The 13,512-nt window shown below is 42.9% G+C and overlaps 1 protein-coding gene across 2 annotated transcripts in view; it reads right to left on the bottom strand.

The window, feature by feature from the left end:
- LOC104018120 (lutropin-choriogonadotropic hormone receptor) overlaps positions 1–11,266 on the bottom strand; it is a 30,262-nt gene extending 18,996 nt beyond the window's left edge. For both annotated transcript variants that reach the window (XR_015708834.1, XM_087776993.1), the window contains exons 1-3: positions 11,103–11,266; positions 3,571–3,642; positions 632–706 (exon numbers count right to left, since the gene is read on the bottom strand). Coding sequence is in view for 1 of the 2 variants with exons in the window: in XM_087776993.1 (XP_087633119.1) it covers positions 632–706; positions 3,571–3,642; positions 11,103–11,251 (296 nt within the window). In the remaining variant the exon portion in view is untranslated. The remainder of the gene's footprint in view (positions 1–631; positions 707–3,570; positions 3,643–11,102) is intronic.
- Positions 11,267–13,512: the final 2,246 nt, after the last annotated feature.

Below are 13,512 nucleotides of genomic sequence, written 5' to 3'. Positions count from 1 at the left end.
CACCATTTTTAAGCCACTTGCTGATCATGCTGTGTGAAAAAGGCAGTAATGAGATATTGAATCAGATTTACAGTTTCCAATTTCACTAAATATTTCAGAGCATTCTCCTAGTCATTGCTTTAACTCACTTTCTCTCTCAGATGCCTGTGCTATGCAGGTCAAGTTTAAAATCAGTACATGTTCTGTTTGAGTAATATTTTAGCGCTCAAAAGAAGAGCTGTGCATACTAAGCAGCTGTATTCAAATACTGTAGGGCTTTGAAAACTGCATCTTCAAAAAGGAAGATTTTTCTCATCTGTTGTCATCTCAGATTATTTCCCTGCTTAGAAAGCTTGACAGTGCCGGGAGAAGTAGACGCAGAGCTCCACTCCTGTCATTGAGCTCACTGAAAGCAGTGGGAGTTTCTATGCATGGATGTCTTTGCATGATTTAGATCTCCAAGGCGAGACCTTACAGAGTGCTCACTATTTTATATGGTACTTTGGAGAGAAATGTTTCTTGTCATAGATCTAATCCAAAGCAAGCCAAAGTAACAGAGGAAGATTTGGTCCAAGAATACTTCTCTGCAGACTGTTTACTCCTTAATGATCCTAAATCACGACATGGATGCCTTTTTTTAATTGATGCTTACATTTCAGACAGAGTGGGAAGGCTGTCAAATGCACTTGCTTCTATTCTCTCCAGGGAGTCGCTCTGAGAGATTTCACTATAATGAAAAAGGCAGACACAAAGCAATACGTTAATGGAAAAGATACAGAAATCAGCTTTCCACTTTGTATTTCCTTCTTCTATACATAGTTGTTCAACCACCGAACCAATTCTTGTTTGGCAGCAGTGTCTATGCTTCACCTTAGACATCTTGAGAGCGGGTGCCAGTAGGGTTTGAGAGAGACCAGCCTTTTGCTGTCTTGGTGAAGGAGTATATGCCAGCCCTTTGGAATAAGTATCTCCGTAACATCCAATCTCCATTTTCACAGTAAATTGTAGGTAAGGTACTGACTCAGGGCCACAACTAATGGAAACAGAGTGAGCTCAAGCCTGCGAGCCTTTTGCTCCTATCGTCGGTCCCACTTAGTGAATTTATTTGCATGGGCAAGGATGTAGGTAACGTTCACGGTGCTTCATACACTATTATTAAGTCAGGGTGATGGTCATCTAGTCCACAGATGCAGAAATACACAAATACACATTCAGTGCACTTTATGAATAATTTTTGGATTTAAATGCTATTTTCATTACACACATTCAAACTGGAAGGAAGTGGCTCTTTCTTATCATTACACCGACCAACATGACTGTTTTCGTAGGCATTGTCAGATTTCGATGTACTGCTGCTCCTGTTCCACGCATGTAGTTAATAATAACCAATGCTGAATATAGAGGAAAAGAAATCCACTTTTTTGATGCTTGCTAAATGCCTGCTAGATTAAGATTTATGGGGTTACACAAAATTGACTCCTGAAAGTAAATAGTACCTATTGATGCATATATAGGGGAAAGATCTTCAAAAGAGTGTTTTCTCTCAACAGAATTGACTGGAAGGGCACACAAACTAAACCTAAGATTATACACTGACAAGAAAAAAATATTTTCTAAACAACTGGAACACATCTACAAAATCAGAGTCAGTATCGTCACAGTCCTGAGAGTTATCTTATTTCAATTATAATTATGAGAAAACAATTCCTGTTGGTGTTGATATAAAAACCCTTAGACCAGAATGAATTGTTTTTTTCATTTGTGGTGGCAAAGGGGGATGCACACCAGGAATCATATATTAAACATGTATGTATTTCTTACAGAAATATTGTTTTCTCCATAATCAGAATTCAGTGAGATTGTTATTTCTGGTATTGCACTAGTTACTCATAAATGAAAGATGGATGCAGAACAAGCAGCCTGCTGGGCGCCTGATCCTCAGAGATTCATGGGCTGGGAGGGATCAGTGCCTGCTCACAGAACTTAAAGACTCCTTCAGGTCTGGGGTCTGAAACATGGTCCTTCCATGAGATCCCTCCTGTCTGCCACTGGCTTACATTTACATATGTTGGAATGACTTACGGCAGTGAGAATAATTTATCATCTGATTTGCAGATGGTGATGAGTTGTAAAATAGATGATATTGAGATTTATAATTTAAAAATATGCATTTTTCAAAGTAACACTAAATCTCAATAAAATTACAAAGTGTTCTGTAGATTTACTTCAGACAAATACATCAATTTCTACGCTGTTAATTTGGAGAGACACATTAAAAGGACTCAAAGAAATCAATTAAATTCTCTTTATGAAAGGGAAAATGTCAATGAACAAAACATTCTCTGTGAAGAATAGGATATGCATACAATTTGGGAAAGTTTAGCCTCAAGTCATACAGGTAGGAGAAACGTTGTAGATTTAAGTCACTCTCCCATCTGAAAATGCTATGTTCTCATTAATCATTCAGATGCAAGTGAACGCAAGAATACAGCGCCATTGGATACTTTATTGCAGTGGAATACAAGCAGCAGAGTTTAGCTTATTTTTCTACTTGCTAGAGCTACAGGAACACAGAACTTTATAATTTGGCCAAAATTGTTTAACCAATGAGCACTAAAAGCTAAACTAGTCCAGTTGAGTCTATTCAGGCATTTGCATTGCCTGACTCCTTCAAGTCTTTGCCTTCAAGAATGCACCACAAAAGGGTTTCCTACTCTCTCTTTTTGTTTCCTTGAAAATAAATTATGTAACATCTCATATATATTTTAATATCTGATGCACTATGTGCTTCTCATAGGTGAAGAGAAGGATAAAAAGTGCATCTTGAAAAGAAAGTGGCATCATTTGTGCTGCTGCTTAAGGTCAGGTCATTCCCCTGTTCTGCATTGCACTGGTGTGTCATCAACTTTGTCCTTTAGAGACCACTCAATGCAGATAAAATAAAAAATAATAAATAATGGAGACTCAAGCCTGCCATCTTTCAGCTGGAATAACAACAGAAATAAGGACAGGAGTGGTCAGACGAGCCTTATGGTCTGAGTCCTTGATAGAAAATAGGTACGAAGCCAAGGGAGGGGAAGCAACACAGATCCAGTGTGCAAAATTACAGCACTTGTAAACTGAAAGATCCAAGAAAGGGTTCAGTCCCGCTGATCCCCTGCCAAGCTTATCTCTTGGTGCAAAGCACCGAAGAAATATCTTCTTTGGGTACTACATAAATGTATAATCACAGAATGCCATAGCTATCATGGGAGTGATAACATTTTATGATAGAAATCTATCTCTGCCAATCAAAAGCACCTACCATCAGTTATTAAGCTGTATCCAGTTCCCTCCAACATGATTAATATTTCATTATGATGTGATCTGTTAAACAACTGTTGAAAATCATACCTTTTCAAAGAATCTTTTATATACTGCTTATAAGAAAAGAAATGCTATATTTATCCTTCCCCAGTGTTTTTTTTTTCACCAATAGTATGTTTTAGCAACACATTTTCACATTATTACAAAAAGATGTTATTTGGGATGGAGGTTTCTGGTAGAATTTCTAGCAAGAAATTAAGGAAATGGAAAATGTTGTCAACTTACATGATGAAGGCATCTCTAAGTCCTTCAAACGCGTGTGATGGGATTACTTTTACAGGCAGGTGAGTAAATGATCTGAAAAAAGAAGAGAGGGAGGGAAGGATTGTAAGGCCTGGGGTTTCCTTGTTCACAGACTGTACCATTACAGCGGGCAGAAAAACAATAAAGCATAAAGCCACTTTATTTTGCCTGCAGTTCTCTGTACTCCTGGGGCCTGATCCATTTACCATTGATCTCAGCTAAATGGAATTCAAAGGATATTGGGTCAGCTCCTCAACAGCATAAATTTGAGAGTAATCACCATCAAATCAATAATAATCATAACCTATTAAGTAAATTAATAGCCTGATGGAAGTGGTCTGCTACATTCACAGTCAAAGGAAGCTATAGGCTATTTAAAGTTAGTTCCCCAGAAAAAGTGGCTTTCATGTAAAGCTTTTTCTCTATAAAACAGTATCTTCGCTTTCTGTGGACCATGTTCTTCTCTCAGCAGTATCCCTGTAATGTTGCAGCGTGGCACCCTGAATTCACTGGCAATGCTCTGGCTGTGTACAAGTGTAGAAGAGATCCAAATCAGGCCTGATGTGGCGGATTTTTGGTTGTTTAGTGTTTTGGGTTTTTTAATACATTGCATCAGTGTGGTTAGTTGATTAAAAGCAAGTGTATATTCTCCTTTTTAATTTTTTAGTTACTCTGACTGAGAAGTTAACAATGATGTGGCAGACAGATCTGCATTTTGCCATTCTACTCCACATCTGAATCACAGTACTTTTACCAGCCAATTTATCTAGCCATGACCACACTCTCCCTGATAATGTCCATAGGAAAATATTTAACATATTTCAAGACATTATCTCTGTGCAAACAGATAATTGCTCCATTTTGCTTTATAATTACAAATATCTAGCCAGAGACATTTGTTTCCCATCCTTAAACTGCCTCCCTCAAGGTTTTTTGACTGAAATGTTTTCATGCTATTTGTATAACCTGATTTTTTTTCTGTGTTGTCATAATCCTCTACATGAAGACAACTAAAATATTTATCAACTTTTATATATATATGTGTGTTTTATATATATACACATCATGCCCACACAATATAATGGCAGGCTATCACACATAGGTATGTCTTGGGGTTACAAATCTAGATGTACTAAGGAGCCTGGCAGTCAATTCCTAGCTACGTTCCAAATAGTCTGTATGATTTGGGGCAAATAACTTAGTTTTCTTGCACTCTGACTCCCTGTCAGTAAACTGGGAATAACAATGCTTCCCTACCTAATAGGGACGTTGTAAGGATATATATGTTTTTGACGCCACTGTGGTTGGGTCATACTTGTCTCTAGATGGATGCTAGCATGTTGTGTTGTGTGTGAGGTTTGGTTAAATCAGAAAGGAAACTAAAAGTCATGTGTCTTGAAAAATGTATTTGCCCTGAGGGGACAGACAGGTAGAGATAAGCCTGCAGTAGGGCCTGATACTCTGAGCCAAAAGGAAAACAACTTCAGGAAGAAGTAAAAAGTAGAAGCTGAGAAATTACTGCTCTGTAACCCTGGCAGCAGGAACCTCTTTGTAACTGCACCATCAGCCGGGGCTGCTTGCAAAATAAAACATACCTTTCGTGAAACTGTTTGCAAAAAAATGTTGTCATTTACGAAAGAAACAGAAATCTGACTGAAAGCGCAAAAAATAAAACCAGGTCTTGGCCCTTAATTACATCAAAATCTTCAGCCCAAGAGCCTCCTACCTCCCTGCGACGTGCCGGTGAGCAGCGAGGTGGTTGTAAAGCAGCGAGGTGGTTGTAAATTCCTGTAATGCGTGGCTCGGAGTGACCTACTCCCCCTGCCTGCAGAAAGCCTTTGGCAACGGTGCTCCGAGCTTAGCCACCTCGGCTATGCTATTAAATTTAAGTGGGATGACCCCGCACTTTTAATACGTACTGTAGTTAAACTGCATGACGGCACTTAATCCATTCTGTATTTCAACTTCATTGGTTTTTGGTTTTTAATTCTCGCGAGTTCACCTTGATAGCTGGAACTGTGAACTCATCTGCATTGACATTACCTCGTCCCATTAAGCATCTCACAAAACAGCAAGAACAAAGGAAAAAGGCAGTTCATAATCAGCCTTCTCTCTTAATCCTCGAAATACTGGTGTAGCACGCATAGACACTTCCACATCAATAAAGATATCTTAAATTCACCAAAAAGGTGAATCTTCCCATCCCTGTTCTTGTCCACTTCACCTTGGTGGTTTCTATCTCAAACCCTGCCTGTGTTAAAGGGCAACACGTTCATTTAAATGTCTTTCTATACTCACAACATTCTGAAGAAGATCCTTTAGCTTGCTGGGCGCAAACTAGCCTGTGTATATGTATAAGCATTTAGGTTAATAGTTTTGAACTGCTTGTTGCAGGCTTAATTCTTTCCAAAGCACAGAGTAAAGCGAGGCCTTATCTCATGTGTTGAAGTCTCTGCTATTGAACATGACTGATGTCTTTGATAGCGCACAATGAAACTCAAGCAGGTACCGGCAAGAATTAAATATTGATTTCTTTCTGATAGCACTCAGATTGTGACACTCAGATGTGGCCAGTTATTCATCTCTCAGAGCTGAGGAAGCTTTTGACAAAAAAAAGAAAGAACAAACTGGGTTTTACAAAACTACAAAGCTTTTATACATCTAACTTGCCCATGCTACTAGCCTGACTTCTATAGCTTATGAAAGGAGGGACGCATCCATCTTTAATACAAGTTACCAACACCAGTTTCAAAGAGTGGTGTTAGTTAAAGGATGAACTTTTGCACTTTTAAGAAAAACTGTAATGTTTCTTTCATAGTTAATACATCACAACTTGTATGCTTGTACTTACTCCTGCCATTCAGCAGCTGACAATACTGCGGCTCCACGTAATTACAGGACTTTTCAACCTTGGAGAACGGATTGACAGAAAGGAGTGGGGAGCGAGCCAGCCTTCTTGGCATTCACCAGCCCTTAGCAGTTCTGTAAATCAAGCTTGGTTTTCAAGGTATGTCATTCTAGGCAGTAAGGTTTGAAATGGCCAAGCCAAATATGTGTAAGACTATCCAAGAACATCGGGAGAGACACGAACAGCACCTAGATTGATCAAATCCTGTCCTTGCCTGGTAGCTAAAATACTGTCTTCTCTTCAGCTACCATTAGTTTCCTGTATTTTTGTTTTGAAATCATAATTTTAGAGTGTATTTTTCACAGGGATGGTTATCTTCCTGTTACTAGGAATACTGGGGCCAGTAGGGATCATGAGAGCAAACCGCCTTCTGCTTCCCCTGCTGGGAATGTATAGATGGAGCAGTAAAAGCTCTTCAGGAAATGTTCATGGGGCAGTCCATCCCAAGGATACAGTGGCATAAAACCACTATCGTCCTTTTTTTGCTTCTGGGATATAGCAGAGGCAACTTGACTCAACTTGACAATTTTTATCTGGTAAAAGATAAGCTTCTGCTCCTGCGCTACCACACAGACTCAAGCTCCAAGAGAAGCTTTTGAGAGGTCTAGATGACCAAAGACCTCAGGACCACTTGCAGTCCTGTTGATGAGGAATCAAAGCCCAAGCCCATTCACACCGCTGGAGAAAATCTCTGTATTACAGAATTTGCCTTTCGCAAAAAGTGATTAGTTGAACTGAATAAATAAACAAAAAAACCACAGGCCCTATAGCAATAGGTATGAATGTGTTACTGTAGCTGGGTTGGCCGTTATATTTTAGTGTCTCTATTTTATACGATTACTCATATTTCTAATGCCCAAAAGGTGAATGCATAAGGTAGACTCTTGTTGGGAGCGGCAAACATTTTATTTTGTGGTGTCCTTGGACTTAACTCAGAAGGATTGGGAACATTGATTGAAACTAAGACTGAAAACCCATCATTTTCCCAGGATTTTTATCAGCTTCTGGGGGCAATGTAAAGTGTTGGCATTGATTTTTAAAGCCCTGTATATCGGGCATTATCTACCCAAAATGCGAACTATGATGCTAGATATATCACACAAGCGGCCAAAGAGTACTTTCCGCTAGGTGATGATAGGTGATACATTATCTCCTATGAAAGACACTTTGGCCCTGAAACGGAATTCCTCTGTCAATTCAAAAGAGCCAAATATGCCCTTAGTAAAGACATGGTAGAACTGTCTACTTGTTTAGGCTTTTGCCACAAAGTTTTGGATTTGGTGCCTGGTAATTTGGTGCCTAATCACGTGCCACTCACCCTACTGCAGAAGCCCTTCATACAGGGGTACGTGCTGAGGCACAGCAAGGTGAACCTCGCTATGAAATGAGGTTTTTGAAGGGGCAGAAAGGGATAGGTATCCAGTGCCCATTACTGTACAGCCGCAGTTGGGTGCCTATCCATTTAGACTTTGCTAAAAAACCCAAAAGTACATACAAGACTTCAAAAGAAGGAAAATCATGTTTTGTTTCAAAATATAGTGGTGTATTAAATGTTATTTTTCTGTTGAGACTAAGAAGACGCACAGCTGCTATAGCCAAAATGGCATACAAAGGTGTCTGGATAATGGCATTTCTGTAGTGTTTGTGCAATGTCCAAATTAAAAACAGAAGCCTGAGAAAAATATGGTCAATTCAGGACTGTATAAAACACATCATTCTGCAACCTGCTGGAAGTCTAATCATTTTGAAACCTCTTGCAGCAATACCATGACATGGCAAGAATAACTTGTGTAAAGAAAAATGGCTGAAATTTCCCTGCAGGATACATACTTGGAATGTAACAAATAATCAAAAGTACATTTGGAAGCACAGCTCATTACAGCATCAGGGCTTGAATTACTCAGGTATAGCTGGAGTTACATATTGGTGTTTATTTTCTTGACTGACCATACTACTAAGAAGGACTTTTCTAAGGTCTGGTTTGTGTGTTATAGTGGCACCAATGGAAGGACGTGGGCACCCCAGGAACTGTGTTGGAACAGCCTGGAGAAGCATTTTTTTCCCAAATTATTAGTGCACTTGCAAGCACTACACAGCAATTCCCCTGGTGCACACAGACGCAGACGTGACTATGAGGGGACAAAAGTAACTTTGTCTTGCTTTGTCTCTCATACGGAGAGCTGTGCAGGGGGAGAGGAGAGCTAAAAAGATTGGTAAAGTATGGAAAGAGAGGGAGTCAGTAATAACAAAGCTGGAAAAGCCACATGAGTAAGAGAGAGGGGAAAGAGTAAGAGAGAGAGGAAGACAATAGCTAAGCGTATAAGAAGTCACTAGTATGAAAATCAAGGGAAGAGGTGAAAGCAAAGTAAAACACGTTGAATAAGAAGTAAAAAAAAAAGAGCAAGAATACATGTACACCTGTAGGGTTAGAGACTACATTCACCGGTACAGCTTCGCAATTGTATGATGAATGTAAGCTTTCTATTAAAAAAAACAAAACAAAACAAAATAAAAAATATAAAGAAATGGAAATTTAATAGTATAGTTCCAGGTTCAATATAAATCAGGTTGGATGTGGCCTGGAAGTAGAAGGAGCTGGACCCATCTGCAAACGTAGATTGAAAGACAGGGGTTTTTTTGACATCTAAGTGTAAATATTTTCTCTGTAGGAGTATGGAGCAGAATCTTGGTAGAACTTTTTTCTGACTGTAAAGTTGGTTTCTACAGCCAGCCTAATAGCTGGCCTTTGTGTACAATCATAAAGATTAAATGCTGTTTTAAAGGTAGAAGGGAAAAATTCTTCTCTTATTTTTGCCCATCACCTAGCCCTGTTGATCTGAGTGAAGCATAGCTGGCAGCAGATGTAAGCCCATTATCTGTCTTAACCTGATCACTGAGGTTGGGATGTGGTTTCTTCTTGGGGTGATAGATGGAAAAAGGAAAAATAAAAGAGTAAACCAAAAAAGAAAGAAAAAAATCACGTAAGTTTAGAGCTTCTGATAACCTCTCTGGGCTGTGATGTGCATCGTCCTAATAACCATGTTAGATCCCCTCAAAAACTAACGTCCCCTTTTGTTTCTGCTGCTGCAGGGATTCTTGACATGACCAATCCACTGCCTGCTCTGCATGTGGTACGAACACCAGGGAAGAAATGTGCCTGTGGCAATAACTATGGAGAGTCTCTCCAGCATCCACGGGCTCTGCTTTCTCTGACACTAAGGTAACACAGGGACATGGGGAGGAAAAAAATTCAGGACAGAGATTTTTCTAAAAACTGACTTTGGAGGAATGATTCACGTGGCTCTAGATTAGTACAAATTAGCATTTCTTGCTCCTATCAGTTCTTGAGCTAGGGAGAAAGGAAAGAGGAGATCAGGGATAGTATCATCCCTGGGGAATTTCAAGAGCATGTTAAATTTACAAACAAAGCAGATGAAAATGGAACACACAGGCTTTGTTACCGAAAGGAGCATAATAAGAAAACCCCAGCTCAACTCATGCACAGATAACCAAGGGACCCTAGAAATGGCAACGATGCTATCTGTTGGTCATCTGATCCCATATTTTGACGCCATGACTGTTTAGATCCATGTTGTAATTGAGCCTGTAAACAACACAACAACCCTTGAATACCTAGGTATATCAAGTAGTTATTTGGTCTGGTCTACTAGATCATGAGCTGGGAGTACAATGTGGGAGTGGGGTAAGGGTATGCCTGTGATTCCCTGTTGGTATAATTTAATCCTCATTCCCAGAGGAGCATTAGGCAGAAAGATATGATGGACCACCCTACAGAGATCCAAACAGCGGTCAAAACTCACAGCAGCTTTTTTTACTACCAGAGAGGAAAAAAAAGATTAGCCACTAACTTGGCAATGAGGCAATGAGCACTGCGAGGAGGATTTTGATGCTTTAGTAAAGGGGGCATTAAATTGCACAAGCTTTGGGGGAAGAGGTTGTGAGAAGTCAGTCAGATATGTGAAAGAAAAAACAAACAAACCCCAGCACTGACAGAAGGTTTAAGACCAAATATCAGCCTTTTAACTGGGTTTCTTTAAAGTTATCTAGGCCACTACAAGGTGCTGTTTTTGGAATAGGAAAGGCAGCTTTTGACTCCTGCCACAGTAGGAGCATACAGAAAGTTCGGACAACTGTACCACTTCTCTCTGTCATTGAGGCTGGTGGCATACAGCATGTGGTTTTGAGAGTGCGACATTTTGCTCACTGAGAAAACGTCCCGAAAGGATGTGCATCTTCTTCCCAAGGAGAGACCCTCTGCCTCCGGGTTCTTGCCAGGCTTTCACCACTCAGGCAGCGCACGGCAGGCTTCAAAACCTACGTCAAACCTCAGCCCCAAGCACACCACCCAATCTTCTCACCTCCGCGGGACGGGCGACGCTCCAAAACCCGCGCCGCGCCGGGAGAGCGCACAGCCGGCGCTGCAGGGGCGGTGGGAAAGGCACCGCCGCTCCGCGCTGCGCGGACCCCTCCCGACCCGCGGAGCAGGGGCTCACCCCGCCGCGGGGATCCCCGGCCGCCCCCCCGCCCTCCATGTCCCAGCCCCCCGCCCCGCTCCGCGCTGCCTAACGCGCCCCGCGGTACTTACGCGCGGGCGGGCGCGGGGAGCGCCCCCGGCGGCGGCGGCGGGCAGCGCAGGGCGCCCTGGCTGCAGGCGCAGCGGGGCGGGCAGCGGCCTCCCGCCGCGGCGGGCAGGAGCGGCGGCAGCAGCAGGAGGGGCAGCAGCGCGGGCACCATGGCCGGCGCCGCCTCGCCTCCCTTCGCCCCTCGCCTCCCGTCGCCTCCCGTCGCCTCTCGCCTCTGCCCGCCCGCAGCCCGCGGGACGCGGCCGGCGCCCCCGGGCTCCTCCCGCCCCCGCCCCGGGGCGGGCTCGCCGCCCTCCGCCCTCCACCGCATCCCGGCCCCCAGGGCTTTCCCGAGGAAGAGCCTTCCTCAGCGTGCTGTTACTGGTGAAGTTGGATGCAAAGCCTACAGGTGGCAAACGGAAGCTTTCCTTTGATTTTCATGACTTCTGTAACCAGCTCCGTGCCCGCAGTCCCCTCGTGGGGACCGTGATGCTCACAAGCGATGCTCTCCGTTCCTGGAGGTGATACGTGTCCACTGGCGTCGGTGCAATCCACGCACTCAGCTCTGCATCAGACTGCATTGTGTGAAAGCTGAGATGGTGGAGGTGTGGGCCCTGGAAACTCCCATTTGTCTGGCCATTAACTGCTTGGAGAGTTTGTGTCTGGGGAAAAATATGTCGCATTTCCCTTAACAGAGTAAATGCTTATTGTGCAGATACAGCAGCCTCGTTAGTGGATGGGAATGGTTGGGATACAAATGTCCCTGTCAAATGCTCTCTTATGGCTCCACGCACAGTTGCTGTATCGCTGATGAAGGATTGTAATTTGCCTGCTGACTGATCAGAGAGAGGCATTTCAGGGTGCGTGACTTGTTACTTTATGATCAATTGTAGCCTTTGTGTGGAAGAAGTAATCACGTTCTCAAGACTACTTATCTTCACAAAGGTCCATTCGTTTTGTAAGGGACTGTTTTCCACATAACTATCATTATTGCTGTTGCTGTTATTATTATTCATTACTACAACTATAGCTTCTAGAAGCTATAGTTAGAAATCAGGACCCTATTTATGGCGAGTGACGGAGCAAACCACCAAAAAAGACAATTGCTCCCCAGAGTAGCGTTTGCAAACTAAGTGTAAGGGTATGGGTACGTCATCAAAAGCTACCTCTGTCTTCAAGTGTATCCAGAAAAAAGTCAAAGAGTAAAGGAGGGAATGACCCAGCACAATATGGGTTTTGCCTGGAACGATTCTTCTGGTTGTTGCTTTAAAATCATGGAATCAAATGGTAAAGCCTTTTACAGGTTTCGGTGTTTAGGACTAAAATGTGAGACAGGAATGAGGCATGTGAGATGCACAGGGTCCAGGGGCATCCCTGTATTCTCAGTGGGGGCTTGGAGGTGGAGATAGCAAGCGTTAAGCAACTCCTGTCGTCTGGCATCAACAGCATGACCTGCGTCCGTCCGGATCGGGAACTGGAACCAAATCTTGCACAGGAGGGTAAGGTGGCAAAGCCCTGCATCGTTGTCTCTCCTGAGAGCACTACCATCCACTCAACCTTCTTCCTTCAGCATCATCCGCTCCACTTTAACTGATAGTGATGTTAGCTTTTGTTCTGACCTTGCAATGGTTATGAGGTGCACTCCATCACTTTATTCTGCTATGCGTGGCATACCCTTTTTCTCCACCACTACAGCAGGGTTATTCTGATGGATGGTCTGCCTAATTCTAGCTAGCATGTACCTTTATATTGATCTGTCCTCCTGCCCCCAACCTCCCCATCACCTTTGAAATCAAGGAAAGTGGTGGGGTTATGAAAGCGAGGGACCGACTGAACCGTGCCAGCTGACAAAGGCAGGATAACATTGTGCCTTTGGGAGGACCTGCTCATGTGAAGTGCAGTTTCCTTGAGCTCTGTCCGTATGGTACTGCTGACGCTTTCCCAGTGTCATGAGCAGTAGCAGGTGTCCGGGGTCCTGCAGCTTGGTTTCCTACAGGAGGAGCAATCGGTGAGGAAAAATCTGGCTATATTCTTGTGTTATTTACATGTGCTCATATACATTGATTTGGGAAGGAGAAGGCCAGAGGGCAAGCAAGAAAGTCCTTTCTCGAGACTCCTCCTGCCAAGCCCATGGTTCCCGAGGAGCAGTTTGGTTCCTGAAGCGGCTGCATGCAGACTTTACGTCAGGAAGCAAACTCCCTGCTGCCAGATAGCTTGTCTGGCCACAGAGCTGCCTATACTCTCAAAGTCAGGCAAAAGAGTGCATCTTTAAAAAACAAACTTGTTTGACAAGCCATCTTGGAAGAGCATGGGGAGCAGCACTGCCGGTTGACACCTGCTGTCACTCTTTGCCTGGCAGGTGCCGTGGGCTGGCCGCGTTATCTGCAACATTTGGTAGTTTGCAGGATTTCGCTGATGCTCAGATGCCTTCGA

This window comes from Nipponia nippon, unplaced genomic scaffold (assembly GCF_047370975.1).
Source record: "Nipponia nippon isolate SJK-2023a ecotype South Korea unplaced genomic scaffold, ASM4737097v1 scaffold_4, whole genome shotgun sequence".
Lineage (NCBI taxonomy): Eukaryota > Metazoa > Chordata > Aves > Pelecaniformes > Threskiornithidae > Nipponia > Nipponia nippon.
This window is presented reverse-complemented; position numbering and strand designations above follow the sequence as displayed.